Source organism: Carlito syrichta, unplaced genomic scaffold (assembly GCF_000164805.1).
Source record: "Carlito syrichta isolate Samal-C Ts95f unplaced genomic scaffold, Tarsius_syrichta-2.0.1 Scaffold305249, whole genome shotgun sequence".
In the NCBI taxonomy this organism is placed as follows: domain Eukaryota; kingdom Metazoa; phylum Chordata; class Mammalia; order Primates; family Tarsiidae; genus Carlito; species Carlito syrichta.
In genome coordinates this window covers 53,864-73,422 of record NW_007249345.1, presented here as the reverse complement: position 1 = coordinate 73,422, position 19,559 = coordinate 53,864, and the positions used below count along the sequence as shown (strand labels likewise).

General features: G+C 53.3%; 1 protein-coding gene across 1 annotated transcript in view; it reads left to right on the top strand.

The window, feature by feature from the left end:
- Nucleotides 1–17,128, top strand: part of CREB3L1 (cAMP responsive element binding protein 3 like 1) — a 44,876-nt gene extending 27,748 nt beyond the window's left edge. The window contains exons 4-12 of the mRNA XM_008061428.2: nucleotides 1,905–1,983; nucleotides 4,703–4,860; nucleotides 5,988–6,137; nucleotides 6,307–6,365; nucleotides 6,527–6,595; nucleotides 10,881–10,980; nucleotides 11,920–12,046; nucleotides 15,948–16,215; nucleotides 16,390–17,128. Coding sequence (XP_008059619.1) covers nucleotides 1,905–1,983; nucleotides 4,703–4,860; nucleotides 5,988–6,137; nucleotides 6,307–6,365; nucleotides 6,527–6,595; nucleotides 10,881–10,980; nucleotides 11,920–12,046; nucleotides 15,948–16,215; nucleotides 16,390–16,426 — 1,047 coding nt within the window. The 3' untranslated portion in view covers nucleotides 16,427–17,128. The remainder of the gene's footprint in view (nucleotides 1–1,904; nucleotides 1,984–4,702; nucleotides 4,861–5,987; nucleotides 6,138–6,306; nucleotides 6,366–6,526; nucleotides 6,596–10,880; nucleotides 10,981–11,919; nucleotides 12,047–15,947; nucleotides 16,216–16,389) is intronic.
- Nucleotides 17,129–19,559: the final 2,431 nt, after the last annotated feature.

The window sequence follows — 19,559 nt, the reverse complement described above, 5'->3', positions numbered from 1 at the left end:
CGGGCTCAGGCAGTCCACTCACCTCAGCCTCCCAAAGGCGCGGGATTACAGGCTGAGCCACGGAGCCCAGCTCAGATGAATATTTTTAACCCACACTCTCAGGCCAAACCCTCCCTCCCATGAATGTATAGATAACAGCCTTCAGCATTTTTGGAAAGGTGAGGCCCCTCCTGGGAGCTTCCCTGCCTGAATCCCAGTTCGGTGTCTCATTTGTGCGCTGGGCATTTTGCATTCCCTCTCTCTTCCTCAGCGTCCTTCTCTGTAAAATGGGCATATGAACCCCGCCCACCCCAAAGGTACATCCAGCCCTAAAATTCCACAACGCGGGCATCATCTTAAAAATCCCTGGAGTGGGAGTTTGGCTGGTGCTGCCCCCTGCTGGCCACAAGGCTCACATGCTCAACCTGTACGTGGCCAAAGGCAAAGAGGGGTTGGCCGCTTGTAGCCCCACCTGGAACCTGGGTTGGCTGCAAATGTGCAGAATCTTTTAGAATCATCTCCAAGACTGGCTCAGAGACTCCTCGGACCTTGCCAGAGCAGGAAGGGACGGCATGACAGCATCAGCCATGGGCACGGAGACTGGGCGCGGGCTTCAGAAAAGGAAACTGAGGCTCGAGGAGTTAAGCCATTTGTCTCAAATCCCACAGTCAGAAACAACTGAACTGACTGGGCATGATGGCTCATGCCTGTAACCTTAGCACTTTGGGAGGCCAAGGCGAGAGGATTTGCCAGAGCCCAGGAGTTTGAGAGCAGCCTGGGCAACATGGAGAGATCTCGTCTCTACAATAAATCAAAAAAGTAGCCCGGTGCGGTGGTTGTAGTCCCAGCTACTTGGAAGGCTGAGGTGGAAGGATGACCTGAGCCCAGCAGGTCAAGGCTATGGTAGCTGTGAGCGTGAGCATGCCACTGCACTACAGCCTGGGCAACAGAGTGAGACTCCAATGAAAGAGAGAGAGAGAAAGGAAGGAAGGAAGACTCTGATGAAATAAAGAAAGAGAGTGAGACTCCAATAAAAGAAAGAAAGAAAGAAAGGAAGGAAGGAAGAATCAACTGAACTGACTTCCAAACTCAGCTTTTCAGACCCTGAAGCCCATGCTAGTGGGGTCACGATGCCTATTGGAAGACACAGGAACCAGGAACCAGGTGTTGACATTGCCACTTGAAAGCCTCGTGACCCACATCAGTGCGTCACCTACCTGCACCTCGTCTGTCACTCGAGGGTTGAGCTGGGATGTAGACCAAGGAATCTCTAAGGTCCCTGCCAACCTGAACCTTCTGTGAGTCTTAGTCATCGGCCCACATTTGGGATTCTGTGTCCCACCCACATCATCATGACTGTTGCCAACCCAGAGGAGACACCTGCATGTGTGCTGGTAATCAAGCATGTATAGGAAGCCACACATGCTCTTGAAATTCTTTCTGGAACTTTCTGGAACATTTCAGATTTCAGCTTCTCAAGAAGTTTTCTCAGAGTCCCCGGCCAATTAATGTCTCCTTCTTATGCACTATTGTTGGCAGGCATCGAACAGCTCCACTTGCCAGACTTTGCCTCTGGCCCTCATGGCAACCAGAATGCCAAGGTCTGTGTGGCCTTCATAGTCAGGGCAGGGTCATTCTTTACCGGGAAATGGCTCCAGCCTCGCAGACCACAGGCAGTGCTCCCTCCCTGAGCATAACGTCTGAACTATGGTACTGAGCCACCATTCACCTCTTCAACGTGACTTGGCTTCCCCAAGCATGAAAATTTATCTCTGCTCCTTCAAGGCTGTACCCAGAACCCAGAGCCCAGCCACTTGCCCAACTATGCAAGGCAGACCGCCAGCCTTACAGAGGAAGGTGGATGGGTGGCATGGTGGGGACAGTCCCAGGGGCAGCTGATGGAGCTGAACCTGTCTGTTCCTCAGGCCCCAGGAGAGATGACTCAGCTTCCAGTGATCAAAGCAGAGCCCCAGGAGGTGAACCAGTTCCTCAAAGTGACACCAGGTAAGTGTGTCTAGGGGAGGGCCTCTTCTCCCTTCCAGTACTGGGCAGACTTCCGTGGCCCAACCCACCCTGTCCCTTGACACCCCCGCTTCTCCCCAGATATCCTCCCCTCCCTGACCTATCCTCTCTCCATCCATCAATGCTCCCTCATCTCCTTACAGTCCTCTTCTCACCCAGTCTGCTGCTGCTATCACTGTCAACTCTCTTACCCTCTTTGCTAATCCCCCTTCCGTTTATTCACTAACTGAAGCTTTTTCTGTAGCCATCCATCACCCACCCATACAATCATCCATCCACCCATTCGTCCATCTGTCCATCCATCCATCCATCCACCCGTCCATCCATCCACCCATTCATCCATCCATCCATCCATTCACCCGGCCATCCATCTGTCCATTCATCCATTTATCCATCCACCCATCTATTTGTTCATCCATCCATCCATCTGTCCATCCGTCCATTTATCCATCCGCCCATCCATCTGTTCATTCATCCGTCCACCCATCCGTCCATCTGTTCATCCATCCACTCGTTCGTTCATCCATCAGTCCATCCACCCATCCATCCATCCGTCTATTCATCCATCCATTCATCCACCCATCCATCCATCTGTTCATCCATCCATCCACCCATCCATCCACCCATCCGTCCATCCTTCTATCCATCCGTTCATCCATCAGTCCATCCGTCCACCCATCCATCCATTCATCCGTCCATCCACCCTTCTGTCCATCTGTCCATTCATCCATGATGGATAAATCCATCTATCCATCCATTCATCCACCCATCCACCCATCTGTTCATCCATCCATCCATCCACCCGTCCGTCCATCTGTCCATCCATCCATTTATCCATCCATTAATCCATCCATTCATCCACCCATCCATCCATCCATCTGTTGATTCATTCATCCACCCATCCACCCATCTGTCCATCCATCTGTCCATCCATCCATCCATCCTCCTGTCCACCCATCCATCCATCCATCCATCCACCCATCCATCCATCCGTCCATCTATCTATCCATTCATCTGTTCATTCATCTTTCTAGTCATCCATCCATCCATCCATCCATCCGTCCATTCATCCACCCATCCATCCATTCATTCATCCGTCCATCCATCCATCCATCCATCCATCCATCCATCTACCCACCCACCTGTCCACTCATTCTGTCCATCCATCCATCCATCCATTCATCCATGTAGCCATCCATCCGCTTGTCCATCTATCCATCTGTTCATCCATCCATCCATCCAGAGTCCCCTGGGTGGCATCTTCCAGTCCCAGGCACTGGGGAAGCAGAGAGAAGACTTTCCCTATACCGGAGTCAATCACAGAGTAATGAAGGTCACAGACAAATCACCTGTAACACAGCAGTCATACAGGTGTGCAGATGGTAGATCCCCAGGGAGACTTGGGAGCACATCCCCACCCCAGACAGGGGAGAAGGGCACAGAGGAAGCTTCGTGGAATTGGCCAGAGGAGAAAGAGTAAATGGACTCTTTCTGATCCTGTCTCATCAATTCACCAACGGTTGATTGGGTATCTTCTATGTATCAGGCCCTGGGCTAAATACCACATGATTCAGAAATGTGAATAAGACCAAAGTTTCACCCTCAAGGTGCTCAACCGCCTCAGAGAGAAGACAAGACACACACAAGGCAGAAAGACGCTAGCGTAAGACACCTGCCTTGCACAGTGCCCTTCAACCCCGAGGCATTTCATGCACATTAGCTCATTGCATCCTCCTGGCTCTGAGCTGGGAGTCGTTTCACAGAGGTCAAGGGAACACAACTAAGGTCACAGAGTTTGCGGGGCGCTACAGTCAGGACCTCACCACAGGTCTGACTCCCAAGGTAGGTGTGTCCAGGGGAGGGGCTTTTTACAGAGTGGCATCCATGAGAGGCAAGTAAGTGTCAAGGAGGGGGAACTCTTCCAGAAGGCCACCTGTTCGGACAGGAAGGATGCACGGGGGCTCTTCCTCCAGCCTCAGCCCTCACGCTCTGTGGTGGAGCTCAGGTGTCTGCACCTGGCATTATCCGGGCAGCGTGTGCTGTTCTGGGAGCTCTCCCTGCACCTACACCCTTGGTCCTTGCCTTTGCCTGGCCTCTCTGGCCCCTTCCCCAGATACCTACAGAGTGTCTGTCTTCCTGGTGCCATGGTCATAGAGGGAACAGCATGGAGGAGGAGGCTGGGCTCCTTACTGGTATGCCGAAATCCTAATGCCTGCTGTCCTGTAACTCTAAAACTGGAAATGAAAACCCTACAAAGCAGTGAGGGTCACAGACCAAAAAAGAAAGCCTAGGGTGGTTATGGCTAAATATTTTGGGGTGGAAGGAAGGGACGGAGGGAGAGGATGCTACTTGCCCAGTCTGATCCCATGAGTCTGGTTCAAGGCAGAGACCCCAGTCACCTTCTGCAGTTGCTGAGCTGGGGCTTAAAGACCCTGGGCCCTGTGAAATCAGCATCTGTGATGTCTAGGCCAAGAACCAGGTTTAAAGAAGCCGGGTCTCCATGGTGTCAGAGGTGGGGTAGCACACAGGAATCAGCCCTCTGGGATGTCAGCTCTGACACTGCAGGGGGTACAGCCGAGGTCAAGAGCCTGGCAGTCCCTTCCACAGTTTCAGGGCTGGTGCAAGCCCATGCTAAGCTGAACTGATGATGTCACAGCAGAGCGAACCTGCTAACCTGGTTTCCCCTTTCCCCTCTCCCCAGAGGACATGGTCCAGATGCCTCCGACGCCCCCCAGCAGCCACGGCAGCGACAGCGATGGCTCCCAGAGTCCCCGCTCTCTGCCCCCCTCCAGCCCTGTCCGGCCCATGGCCCGCTCCTCCACAGCCATCTCCACCTCCCCTCTCCTCACTGCCCCTCACGTAAGAGCTGGGGGTGGGCTGACCCTGGAGACAGGAATTGAATCCATCCACCCCTGTATAGTGACCAGCGGGGAGGGTCTGGGGAACCACAAGCCCGGTCCCCACCCCCATCAGAAATTGGTGTCTGGCAGATGGAAATGAGAATCTTTTTCTTCTTCTTCTTTCTTTCTTCTTCTTTTTTTTTTTTTTTCAAAAACGAGGTCTTGTCAAATTGCCCAGACTGGTCTCAAATCCCTGGGTTCACCTCAGCCTCCCAAAGTGCTGGAATTACAGGCTTGGGCCACCATGCCCAGCTGCAAGACATTCTTTTTTTCTTTTTCTTTTTCTATTTTTGTGTTGGAGTCTCACTCTGTCACCCAGGCTGGAGTGTAGCGGCACACTCACGGCCACTGTAGCTTCAACCTGCTGGGCTCAGGCAGTCCTTCCACCTCAACCTTCCAAGTAGCTGGAACTACAGGCACGTGCCACCACATCCGGATAATTTTTTGATTTATTGTAGAGATGAGGTCTCACCAAGTTGCCTAGACTGATCTCAAACCCATGAGCTCAGGCAGTCCTCTCTCCTTGGCCTCCCAAAGTGCTGGGATTATAGGCATGAGCCACCACACCTGGCTGAGAATCTTTTAATTCTGCTTCATAGTAAATAGGAAACTGAGGCAGACAGACAAGGCCAGAGGAGCCTGCCAAAGCCAGGACTAGAACCTGACATTCCTGACTTGTGGGGGTGACCCAGGCTACCTCCAAGGAGCACCATTTGGGGAGCAGTGCTCAGAAGGTCCAGTATTGCCAGGAGCCATGGTATGGATATGGAGCCTCCCCAAGTCAAGATTGTGGGCTCTGGGGCTCTCAGACAAGTGAGCTTGAGGCTGTGGATTTAGGGGTGGAATCCAGGGTGTCCTCCCAAAGGATGTGCTGAGTACCTAGTGGGACAGGCTCCCAGAACCATCCTAGCACTGTCTGATATATGTTACTGGGTTGAACTCAGATCTGCCCCTTTTTCAGATGAGAAAACTGAGGCTCAGTGGGTTGTGTGCCTTGCCCAGGTCATACAGAGAATGCATGGCAGAGAGCTTCAATTTGAATCCGGGGCTGTCTGGTTCCTGACTACCATGTCCTGTTTCCTACAGAAATTACAGGGGACATCGGGGCCACTGCTCCTGACAGAGGAGGAGAAGCGTACCCTGATCGCGGAGGGCTACCCCATCCCCACGAAACTGCCCCTCACCAAAGCTGAGGAGAAAGCCCTGAAGAGGGTCCGGAGAAAAATCAAGAACAAGGTAAAGTCTGAACCCAGCCCTGGTCCTATCCCTGGGTCTTCTGAGAGCTTCCTTGGCAGGCTGGGCAGGGTGTCTCTGCTCCCCTGGGAATGCCAGCCTTGAAATTGGGAGTCCCCAGGAAGTGGATACATGGCAGCGGTAACCCTTGTGTTCGGGTCTCCCCCTCCAGATCTCGGCCCAGGAAAGTCGCCGTAAGAAGAAAGAGTATGTGGAGTGTCTAGAAAAGAAGTAAGGGTCCCGGGAGGGGTGGGGGGCCCGGGCTCGCCTAGTCCTCTCTCATGGGGCCTCAGGGGCAGGGGTCCAGGGAGTGGGATGGTGGTGGGCTGGGCTGAGGCGCTGGGGTGAGTCTGGGAACGGCCCCTGAGTCTGTGCCTGCCTGGCCCCCACAGGGTGGAGACGTTTACATCCGAGAACAATGAACTATGGAAAAAGGTGGAGACCTTGGAGAATGCCAACAGGTGGGTGGTGCGCCTGTGTCCCACCTGGCCCCCTGTACTCCTGCAGCCCCTGCCTGGCTCTGCACAGTCCTGGGAGGCAGGAGGGAGGAGAGACAGCTAAGCTTAGGGAGACAGGAACCCCAGAAACAGACCCCAGGCCACTTCCGTTCTGCCCCTCCCTGCATCCCCAATTTTCCTCACCTCCACATGGCCCTAGACATTGGCAAGGCTGGTGAGCTGCTTACATGAGACTGGAGAGAGCAGAAATTGCCAGAGTGTGGTCCTTACACCAGCAGCATCAGTACACCCTGGGCATTACTAGAAATGCTTATTCTCAGGCCCCATGCCAGGTCTGCTGAATCAGAAATGCCAAAAGTAGGACAAGCAATCTGGGTTTTTTGGGGTTTTTTTTTTTGTTTTTTGAGTCAAAGTCTCACTCTGTCGTTCAGGCTGTAGTGCACGCTCACCACCACCACAGCCTTGACCTGCTGGGCTCAGGCGATCCTTCTGACTCAGCCTCCTGAGTAGCTGGGACTATACGCATGTGCCACCATGCTCGGCTAATTTCTTTATTTATTGTAGAAATGAGGTCTCGCTATGTTGCCCAGGTTGGTCTCAAACCCCTGGACTCAGGCAATCCTCTCACCTCAGCCTCCCAAAGTGCTGGGATTACAGGCATGAGCCACTGCTCCCGGCCCAATGTGGGTTTTTTTGTTTTGTTTTGTTTTTTGAGTTGGAGTCTCACACCGTCACCCAGGCTGGAGTGCAGTGGCATGCAGGCTCATGGCCACCCCAGCATCCATCTGCTGGGCTCCAGCGATCCTTCTGCCTCCAAGTAACCAGAACTACAGGCACACGATACTACACCCAGCTAATTTTTTTTTTAATGTATATATTGTAGAGATGAGGTCTCACCATGTTGCCCAGGCTGGTCTCGAACCCACGGGCTCAGGCAGTCCTCTCACCTTGGCCTCCCAAAGTGCTGGGATTACAGGCTTGAGCCACCATGCCCAGCCTCCCAATGTGGGTTTTAATGAGCCCTCCAGGTGATTTGGATGTACCCTACAGTTTGAGACCCAAAGGTGTAAGTCCTTCCCAGACAGGTAATATCAGTGTCACCTGGGAGCTTATGAGAAATGCAGAATTTCAGGACTCCCTCTCCCCAGACTTATTGAGCCAGAAACTGCATTTTGAAGAGATCGTTGGTGATTCACAGTGAAGTTTGGAAAACACGAGTGTGGAGAGATCAGCACAGTGCCTGACCTACAGCGGTTACACAGAGTCACAGCTCTGAGTTCTTGCCCTGCCCTGCCGTTTTTGTGACTCTGGGGAAATTGTGAGATCACTCTGGGTGCACGTTTCTTTGTTTAAATGGGGGTGATGGAAGCATTATCTCACAGGATTGAGGATTTCATGAGACAGTACAAGTGAAGAGTCCAGCCTGGCACTTGGCATTTAAGAAAACACAATCCGTGTTAGCGTTTTTTCTTCTTTCATTATTTTTATTCTGGCTTTTATGTATTTATTTTTGAGTCAGAGTCTCACTCTGACACCCAGGCTGGAGTGCAGTGGCACGATCACAGATCACAGCTCACCACAGCCTCAACCTCCCGGGCTCAGGCGATCCTTCTACCTCATTCTCCCAAGTAGCTGGGACTACAGGCATATGCCACCGCACCTGGCTAACTTTTTAAAAAAATTTTGTAGAGATGAGGCCTCGCTATGTTACCCAGGCTGGTCTCAAATTCCTGGCCTCAAGCGATCCTCCCGCCTCCACCTCCCAAAGTACTGGATTTTCAGACGTGAGCCACTGGGAGAGACAGCTAAGCTTAGGGAATTTGAGACCAGCCTGGGTAACATAGCAAGACCTCATCTCTACAAAAAAATTTTTTAAAGTTAGCCAGGTGTGGTGGCATGCGCCTGTAGTCCCAGCTACTTGGAAGACTGAGGTAGAACGATCACCTGAGCCCAGGAGGTTGAGGCTGTGGCCTTATTTTTATTCTGAATTCTTTTTTTTTTTTTGAGTTAGAGTTTCACTCTGTTGCCCAAGCTGGAGTGCAGTGTCACGCTCACAGCCACTGCAGCCTCGACCTGCTGGGCTCCGGCGATCCTTCCACCTCAGCCTTCCAAGTGGCTGGAACTACAGGCATGTGCCACCACTCCCAGCTAATTTTTTTTTATTGTAGAGATGAGATCTCACCAAGTTGCCCAGGCTGGCCTCGAACCCACAGGCTCAGGCAATCCTCTCACCTCGGCTTCCCAAAGTGCTGGGATTATAGGCATGAGCCACCGTACCTGGTCTATTCTGAATTCTCGAGACTATCCAACCATGAGTCCCTGGTGTGTCTTTAGTAATTATTTGCTGCGATTAGTTACAATAATCTAGACACACACCTGGTATGTAGCAGGTGCTCAACCCAAGACTTTTTCCTTTTTTCCTTCTTTCTTCTCCCCCAGCTTCTCCAGCGGGATCCAGCCACTCTTCTGCTCGCTGCTTGGCCTCCTCCCTCGCCGCCCCCTCCCCGTCTCCCCTCTACCTCTGGCTGGGATTCCTTTCCGCTTCAAAACAGGGCCCGGCCCTTGGAGCTCTTCCGCCACCTGCTGTTCATTCTGGGAACTGCGACTCCCGCCGGCGGGCTGGTGGAGGGGCGGTTGTCCCCAGAGCGTGCGCTGAACCCCTTTTCTGCGCACCAGAAGATCCCACTCTGGGCAGGACTCAGTCCTCACCCTCAGGGAGTCCACGGTTAGCGAGGGAGACTGGCGTGGAAATTTGCAAATAAATGAAGTGCTGTGACAAAAGCAAAAACAGCCGTAAAATTAGCAAAAACAACAGCCACCGTGTGCTAAGTACTCTCACTACCTACCAGGCACTGTGCCAGACAGGTCCTCCTTTTTTTCATTTCAGTAGCTTTGGGGGCCGGGCTTGGTGGCTCAGGCTGTCATCCCAGCACTTTGGGAGGCCAAGGCGAGTGGATTGCCTGAGCCCGCGGGTTCGAGACCAACCCGGGCAACTTGATGAGACCTGGTCTCTACAATAAATTAAAAAAAAAAACTAGCCGGCATGGTAGCACGCGCCTGTAGTTCCAGCTACTTGGAAGGCTGAGGCGGAAGGATCGCTGAAGCCCAGCAGGTCGAGGCTGCAGTGGTCGGGAGTATGCCACGGCACTCCAATCTGGGCGACAGAGTGAGACTGACTCAAAAAAAAAAATAGTTTTGGGGGATACAAATAGTTTGGGGTCTGGGCTTTAAGTGTAGCTGCCACCCCCACCAATAGGTGATTTTTGTCTCTCTATCCCTTTCCTCCCCCTCCCTTCTGAGTCTCCAGGGTCCATATACATTCTCTACGTCTTTGTAAATCCTTAGTTTATATGTGATGTAAGTTTATAAGCTCCTGCTTATAAGTGAGAACACGCAGTGTTTGGTTTTCTCCAAAGTTCCTTCTTATCAGTTCAAGGTGTTGCAGGGTGTCCAGAAGGGCAGGTCAATGTATCCGTGCCCGGGGTAAGATAATAAAAAGAAGGCTGGGCAAAATAGCAAGAACTCGTCTTTACAAATTAGCCAGGTGAGCCGGGCTCAGTGGCTCAGTCTGTAATCCCGCGCCTTTGGGAGGCTGAGGTGAGTGGATTGCCTGAGCCTGCGGGTTCGAGACCCGCCTGGGCAGCGAGACCTCATCTCTACAATAAATCAAAAAATCAGCCGGGCGTGGTAGCGCATGCCTGTAATTCTGCCTACTCGGAAGGCTGAGGCGGAAGGATCGCCGGAGCCCAGCAAGTCGAGGCTGCGGTGGCCGGGAGCGGCCACTGCACTCCAGTCTGGGCGACAGAGTGAGACACCAACTCAAAAAAAAACAACAACAAATTAGCCAGGTGTGGTGGTGTGCACCTGTAGTCCTAGTTACTCAGGAGGCTGAGGCGGGAGGACTGCCTGAGCCCAGGAGGTCAAGGTGATTGTGCCACTGCACTATAGCCTGGATGACCGAGTGAGACCCTGTCTCAAAAAACAAAACAAAACAAAGAAGGCTGTCCTCAGCCCAAGTCGGGGACAGGCTTTCCCTCCACCTTGGCCAGGAGCATCATAGGGCACCCCTGAGCCACAGGGTGACCCAGCTAGCCACTGGAAGGCAGTCCCCAGATGCCGAGCCACTCCGCAGAGAAACCGAGCAGGAGGTGACCTTTCCTATCCAGACTGAAATGGGCACCTGGCGTGGAGGCCAAGTCTGGAGACTCCGCCCTGGGGGAGCTCCAGGAGGCGGAGACACCTGCCAAGTTAGAGGCTGCTGGGTGACCACTGTGCCCCCCCACCCCAGGACCCTGCTCCAGCAACTGCAGAAACTCCAGACCCTGGTCACCAACAAGATCTCCAGACCTTACAAGATGGCCGCCACCCAGACTGGGACCTGCCTCATGGTAGGTGCTGTTCCCTCCACCTCAGACCCACAGAAGGACCAGCCTTCCCTAGGCTGACTTTTTTTTTGGGGGGGGGCTGAACTCTGAGGGATTGGCAATATTGTGGGTGACGACACCAGGGTAAGACATCCTAGTGCCTGGTGGGCTGGCCCAGGTAGACCCCCGCCTCTTTCCCCGAGCCCACGGAGCCCTCCCTGCCCAGCGAACACACTGTGGATGTGGCGGTGACACCAGCGAACCCAGCCACGGGGCGGCAGGGCAGGTCCCTGGAGGAGGTGGCTTCTGCAAGCCCTGTGGAGCGAGGTGCTTGGGACCCAGGGAAGAATGGACATGGTTCTTTCTGGAACGGACAGCAGTGAAAAGGCTCAGGAAATCCCTGGAAACCTGGAAGGACACCCAGGGTGTGGCTAGCCCTCTGCTATCTCCTCTTCTGTCCTCTCTGGAAATGTCCAACCTGTCGCCGCTGGCTGGCCTCTGCACGCAGGAGGCAGAGGCAGGATATGGGCCAGGGATAGTGTGGGCTTCCTGGTTTCCGGTCCCTCCTGCTGGCCAGTCTTTCTAGAATTCGGCTAAAGATGTGATGCTACAATATGTCCCCCGCCCCCACCCCAACCCCAACCCCCACCTGCACCTCCCCCTCTGTTCCTTTCCTAGTTCTTCCACTCCAGGTGACGACCACGTTGGCCACTTCCCTCTTGTGCTTAGCACATCCTGTAGCAGTCCCCCTGCACTGGACTGGAATGGCCCGAACCGTGCCCACCTTCTCTGGAGAGGGTGGGAGGCCCTGCATGTAGGAAAGGTTGGCTGGCCAAAGGGCCTGCTTTCCTGGGAGAACACTGAGACTTTGCAGCCATCGGCCTGGGGGAGAAGCATTGAGGGTGGTCAGGGTTGGCGTCCCTCCTTGTCCCTGATCTGACGCCACTGTGTCCCTGCTACCAGGTGGCAGCCTTGTGCTTCGTTCTGGTGCTTGGCTCTCTTGTGCCCTGCCTTCCTGAGTTCTCCTCCGGCTCCCAGACTGTGAAGGAAGACCCCATGGCTGCGGACAGTGCCTACACGGCCAGCCAGAGTGAGTGCCCTCCTGTCCCGCAGCTGCCTCGTGGTAGGTGCTGTTCCCTCCACCTCAGGCCCACAGAAGGACCAGCCAGACACAAGGCAGAAGCCAAGTTTGGGGGGGACATCATTTCATTCTACCTCCTCGTTTTCCAGATGGGGAAGCCGAGGCCCAAAGATGATTTACTGAACGGTAGTGGTCGAATTGGGACTGGGATACAGGGCCCCTGATTCCCAGCCGGCCTCCTGGAGAGCTTCGGAAGTGGCTTGCAGGAGGTGGGCTTAGGGGGCAACAGGATCGCTTCAGCCCTAGTCCCCATGCATAATGATGCCAGTGGTTATGGGGCATCTGTTAAGCACCGTCCCCGTGATGTGGCTAGCCAGTGAATTTCAGCTCAAGAGTCATTTCCAGTAAGCACTGTGTTAAGAAGGGTTCTGAGGCACCATTCGGAATCAACAGGAAGGAGTGTCATTATCCATTGGTAACGTCTACCATGGGCAGAGGAAGGGCAGTGACGGTATGGGTTCAGATATTTGCCATTTCCACGAGGGATTGAGAAGTACAGTAGTTGCCAGGGACAGAAATAACTGGCATTGCTACTTGCCACCTGGGCATGCGTTTTCCTTTTCTTTTTTCTTTTTTTTTTTTTTTTTTTTGAGACAGTGTCTCACTCTGTCACCCAGGCTGGAGTGCAGCGGTGTGATCATAGTCCACTGCAACCTCCAACTCCTGGGCTCAAGCAATCCTCCTGCCTCAGTCTACCAAGTAGCTGGGACTACAGGTGCACACCACCACATCCAGTTATTAAAAAAATTTAAAAATCTACCAGCCTGGACCAGTCATGGTGGCTCACACCTGTAATTCCAATACTTTGGGAAGCCAAGACAAGAGACTCACTTGAGCCCAGAAGTTAGGGACCAGCCTGGGAAACATAGTGAGACCTCATCGTTACAATAAATTTAAAAATTAGCCAGGCATGGTGGCACATGCCTTTAGTTCTAGCTACTAGGGGGTAGAGGTGGGGGATCATTTGAGCCCAGGAGGTTGAGGCTACAGTGATCCATGATCATGTTGTTGCCCTCCAGCTTGGGGTGACAGAGTGAGACCTGTCTCAAAAAAAAAAAAGGCTGGGCTCAGTGGCTCAGCCTGACATCCCAGCACTTTGGGAGGCCAAGGCAAATGGATTGCCTGAGCCCGCGGGTTTGAGATTAGCCCAGGCAACTTGGCGAGACTTCATCTCTACAATAAATAAATCATTAGCTGGGCATGATAGCGTGCACCTGTAGTTCCAGCTACTTGGAAGGCTGAGGAGGGAGGATCGCTGGAGCCCAGCAGGTCGACACTGCAGTGGTTGTGAGTGTGCCACGGCACTCCAGCCTGGACTACAGAGTGAGACTCTAACTCAAAAAATGAAAAGAAAAAAAACAAACAAACAGCTGGGCTCGGTAGCTCAGTCTGTAATCCCGCGCCTTTGGGAGGCTGAGGTGAGTGGATTGCCTGAGCCCGCGGGTTTGAGACCTGCCTGGGAAACTTGGCGAGACCTCATCTCTACAATAAATCAAAAACTTAGCCGGGCGTGGTAGCGCGTGCCTGTAGTTCCAGCTACTTGGAAGGCTGAGGCGGAAGGATTGCTGGAGCCTAGCACTCCAGTCTGGGTGACAGAGTGAGACTCCAACTCAAATAAATAAAGAAAAAAAAAACAAAAACAAATCATTATCTGGTCATGAGGTGTGGTGGTGCACGCAGCTACTTGGGAGGTTGAGGTGGAAGGATCTCCTGAGCCCAGGAGGTGTAGGCTGTGGTGACAGAGTAAGGAGCTAACTCTAAGTCAATAAATAGATAAATAAATAAAAATCTTTATGTAGAGACAGAGTCTCACTATATGACCCAGGCTGGTCTCAAACTTGGTCTCAAGTGATCCTCCTGCCTCGGCCTCCCAAAGCACTGGATTACAGGCATGAGCTCTGTTCTGGGCCCTGGTGTGTGTCTTAAGCTCTCATTTCTTCACCTACAAAATAAGAGTTGCCCCTCTTCAATGACTGAACTGTGGTTGTTGTGAAGACTAAATGAAATTGCACACGTGCTGCTCAGCACAGTGCCTGGACTTTCCTAAATGACACACTCACCCCCTTCTGGAAGAGCCCGTGTGAGGACAGAGGAAATACCCCACCTGGCTGCAAGGCGAGAGGTGGGATAGGGCTGGCAAAGAGCAGTGTGGATTTCAGAGACAGAGGATCCCTCCGGTGGGTCCACAGAGGACCTTCCTGGCTGCCCTCCGTCACTTACCCAGAACCACGTGTCCAGCAGGGCAGCGGGAGGAAGAGGAAACAGATGGGAAGTCAGGGAGAGGGGAGTGAATTTCAAGAAGGAGGGATGTGGCAGGGAGGATGAGCAAGACAGACTCTGAGGCCTTGAGGGGTGGCAGCCATCATGGGGAGGGTCAGGGGAAGAGGAAGCGGAGGCGGGCGAGCGAAAGCCACTCCTGGACGGGCGTCCTGAGACAGACATCTCAAGGGGGTGAGAGTCCCGGCTGTTCTTGCAAGACTAGAGAAGCCAGTGGAGAGAAGGGAGTGGGAGGTGGGGGCGAGGCGATGGAGCGAGAGGAGGCCAGGAGCGCAGGAACCCCTCGCAGGGACCGCAGCAGGTTTCAGGCCCAGGATCTGAGAAGGCACCTGGCTTTGGGAAGGCTGCAGGACCGAGCTGGGGCATTGCACAACTCAGGGGCTGTCTTTCACACAGACTACGAGGTCGTGGCTGTGAGAGCTGGGAGGAAGGGGGCATATCCTGGAGCCAGGCAGACCCGGGTTTGCTTGCTACCATCCATGAGGGCTAGCATGGGACAACTTACCCGAGCTCCTGGAACCTCAGTTACCTGCTCTTGGAAATGGGACCAAATGGCCTGTGCCTGTAATCCCAGCACTTTGGGAGGCCGAGGGCGGGAGGATTGCTTGAGGCCAGGAGTTCAAGACCAGCCTGGGCAACATGGCAAGACCGCATCTTCACTAAAATTCAAGAAAAACTAGCTGGGTGTGGTGGCATGTGCCTGTAGTCCCAGTTCCTCAGGAGGCTGAGGTGGAAGGATTGCCTGAGCCCAGGAGGTCAAGGCTGTGGTGGACTGTGATCATGCCACTGTACTCCAGGGAGACCCCGACTCCAAAAAAAAAGAGAGGGAGGAAGGAAGGAAGCAAGCTCATTCTCAAGAGTTTCCGTAAGATTTTAAAGATCTGACACAGGTTTGAACACAGGTTTAGGGCTTTGTGTGATGCCTGGCACATGGTAGTGTCCAACATGGTAGTGTCCAACAAACGTGTGTCGTCTTTCCCCTCATTCCCTCGAGGGCAGACTAGCGCCTAGAATGGGGAAGAGACTAGCCAGGCCCGGTGGCTCATGCCTGTAATCCCAGCACTTGGGGAGTCCAAGGCAGGAGGATCACTTGAGGCCAGGAGTTCAACAACAGCCTGGACAACATAGCAAGACCCCATCTCTACCAAACAGGGGAAAAAAGAAAGAATGGGGGAAGAGACTTATTCCAGATCTCACAGAAAGTAAGTGGGGCAAGTTAGAATCTAGCTCTCAGGTGCCCAAACCCAGTCCCTTCTGCTTAAAGGAACTAATTTTTCTGAGTACTTACTAAATATTTTCAGTCTCTTCCCTGGTATCACCTCATGTGAACCTCACATCTGCATGAGGTTGGTACCTAGGATCCCCATTTTACAGATGAGCAAACTGAAGCTCAGAAGGGTTAAAGCAAAGTATGTAACTTCCCCAAGGTCACACAGCTAGGAAGTGTCGGACTCAGATCCAGGTCTGTAAGCCTCCAGGGCCTTTGTCCTTAACTACCGGGCCATGAGTGATGGTGGGGGAGTGGGGGGACCCCTTGGGCCCCCATGTTTCATCCTGTACTCCCTCTCTGCAGTGCCTTCTCGAAGCCTCCTGTTCTACGACGAGGGGGCAGGCTCGTGGGAAGATGGCCGCAGCGCCCTGCTGCCCATGGAGTCCCCGGATGGCTGGGAGATCAAGCCCGGGGGGCCAGTGGAGCAGCGGCCCCAGGACCGCCAGCAGCATGACCATCTGGACAGCACCCACGAGACCACCAAGTACCTGAGCGAGGCCTGGCCTGAAGGCGTTGGTGGAAACGGCACCAGCCCCGACTTCTCCCACCCCAAGGAGTGGTTCCAGGACAGGTGGGTGGGTGGCCCCTTCCCCTCCTGGGGCCCCAGGCTCACCTGCCCTCCCCGGGTCCCCACGTCCACTACTGTCTCCCAAAGTCCCAATGCTCCCATGGCCACATTCAGCTTGCAGAAGGGCAAGCGGGTCCCTACTGGACCGAGTCACCCCAACTTCTCTTCCCTCTCCAGGGATCTGGGTCCCAACACCACCATCAAAGTCTCCTAGGCCGTGCCAGGACCCAGGACACAGGACGTAACCCCCGGCACCCAGAAGAGGAGCTGTCTTGCTCACTGACCCGGATCCGGCTCTTGTCCCTGCCCCCTGGAGCTTCCCATTCCAGGAGAAAGGGTTCCACTTCCCAGGCTTTCTTTGCCCGTCCTACCTTGGCCGGGGCCTCTCCTCCTTCCTGACACTTGGACTGTTCCCTTGGGCCGACCCCTCTGTTCCCCTTCTCCTTCCCACGACCATCCGTCCTTCTCAGATGAACCACTCACTGGCTACTCTCCTCCTTTCTCATATGACCAACACGACCACTGCCTCCTGCGCCCACACCTCCCCCCACACAGACACGGACACCCCTCACCTGGACACCCCTCCCTCCCCCCTGCTCCCACTGTACAGAGACCAAGAACAGAAATTGTTTGTAAATAATGAACCTTATTTTTTATTATTGCCACTCCCCTAAGATATTGTGTTTTACAAATCTCCCTCCTCCCTTCGCCCTCCCCTGTTTTATATTTTATGAAGTTAGTGCGGGCTTTGCTGACCCCTGGCCCGGGAAAGAGGGACTCTTCCCACCCTTGCCTGGCCGCCCTCCGCCGCTGCCCAAGCCACTGGGCCTTTTTAATTGCCAAACTGCTCCCTCCGATTGCTCAGCACATGCTTTAAGAAAGCAAAATTCAAAAAAAAAAAAAGATGCAGCATCAATTCCTGACTTTGTGCTTTTCTTCATGGGGAGGGAGAGGGCGGCAGGAGTGGGGAGAGAGTGAGGAGACTGAGTTTCTTTCACGTTCTCTCTGGGGTGGGGAGGTACAGGGGGCAGGAAGGCATTTCTGCTGGGCTCCTTCTTCCAGCCAGGTGCAGAATTCAAACCAGCCAGCCAAAGAATTCTGCTGCAATTCTTCCAACCCAATGCAGTTCCAAGCACCTACTATTTCTGGGTATGAAAGTAGAGAGGCAGCCAGGCACAGTAATTCTATCACTTTGGGAGGCCAAAGTGGGAGGATTGCTTGAGACCAGGAGTTCCAGTCCAGCCTAAGCAACATAGTGAGGCCTCGTGTCTAGAAAGATACAAAATAAATAGCCAGGTGTGGTGACGTGCACCTGTAGTCCCAGCTACTCAGGAGGCTGAAGTAGAAGAATCACCTGAGCCCACGAGGTCAAGGCTATCATGAGCTATGATCGTGCCACTGCACTCCAGCCTGGACAACAGAGTGAGACCCTGACTCAAAAAATAAAAAGGAAGATGGAGCTTTGACCCCTTTCCCTGCCTTGGGGAGGTAAATCCTCTCTCTCTCTCTCTCTCTCTCTCTCTCTAATTTACTTTCCAAATAAACTATATCTTCCAATCTAATAAAATAAAATAAAAAGGAAGATAAACCTAGGTGGGCCTGGCTTAATCAGGTGAAAGCCACACACAGAGGAACCGAGCCCTTCCTGAACAGAGAAGCAACCTCTACCAGCCATGAGGCAAACAGCCATGCTCTGAAGAGGGGGTGGTTTCTAGAAGCTGAGGGTCCAGTGCCATAGAGACTAGAATCCCCATTCTGCCAACAACCTAAGCAAGCTTGGAAGACCCCAAGCTCCAGAAGAGAGCACAGCCCAGACAGCACCTGGGCTGCAGCCTTGGGACACCCAGAACAGGAGATGCAGTCAGGCCATGCCTACACTCTGAGCCACAGAAACTGAGATCATAAATGAGCATCATTTGACCTCCCAAGTAGCTGGGACTACAGGCACACGCCATCGTCCGGCTGATATTTTTATTTTTTTTGTAAAGGTGAGGTTTCGCTATCCTGTCCAGACTGGTCTCGAACTTCTGGACTCAAGCAGTCCTCTCGCCTCGGCCTCCAAAGTGCTGGGATTACAAGTATGGGTCACCATGCTCAGCCTTAAAGTTATTGTTAATAACGAACAGGTGGATGGTAAGTTTCTGCAGCACGGGGAAGTAAGACATTAACCCGAATCTCCCAAAGACTCCATCTCTCCATTTATAAAATGAGACCATTGCGGAGTTCAAGGAGGCAAGTCACACAAAATGCTTAGATACTACATCAGGGCCCAGCACATACTGAGCCCCGAGAAATATCAGCCATGTGCTTGGAGGCAAGATCAATGCAATGTGCTGAGGGCCAAGTAGGGAGGTTATGGTGACACAGCGCTAGGACCTCACCCAGGCTGAAGCAGCAAGCACTTCCTGGGGGAGGTGGCAGGAAAGGCTGTTGGAAGCAGGCAGGAAAGAAGAGAGCAGCATTCCAGAAAGAAGCAGCAGCCTGGGCCAGAGACTCCAAGATGGGAGAAAGCAGAGAGATGGTAAGAAAACGCAAATAGTTCTTTTTTTTTTGAGTTGGGGTCTCGTTCTACAGTGCCCAGGCTGGACTGCAATCATGACTCACCACAGCCTCAACTGCCTGGGCTCAGGTGAGCCTTCTGCCCCAGCCTCCTGAGTAGCTGGAATTGCAGGCATGCCCCCACTGTGCCTGACTAATTTTTGGATTTTTTTTTTTTTTTGAGTTGGAGTCACTCTGTCGCCCGGACTAGAGTGCAGTGGCCACTCCCAGCCACCGCAGCCTCGACCTGCTGGGCTCCGGCGATCCTTCCACCTCAGCCTTCCAGGAGCTGGAACTACAGGCGCGCGCTACCACGCCCGGCTGATTTTTGATTTATTGTAGAGATGAGGTCTTGCCAAGTTGCCCGCGGGCTCAGGCAATCCACTCACCTCAGCGTCCCAAAGTGCTGGGATTACAGGCTGAGCCACCGAGCCTGGCTTGGATTTTTTTTAGAGATGAGGTCTATGTTGTCCAGGCTGGTCTCAAACTCCTGGTCTCAAGCAATCCTCCTGCCCCGGCCTCCCAAGGTGCTGAGATTACAGGTGTGAGCCACTGTGCCCATAGTAGTTCATAATATCCAGTCGGTAGAGGGTGAGGAAGCTAAGAGTCGAGTCTGGCTGGTGAGAGGGGCCAGATGCAGAGGGGTCACGGATGCCTTGGTAAGACATTGAACTTTATCATGCAGGTACGATGCTGTCAGACAAGGAAGGGAGGGCATGGTAGTGGGATGCTGCCTATATCAGCTGCCTCCCAAAAGAACTGGATGAGACCAGGAGGAATTATGAAAACTCAGAACTGGCTTCCACGTG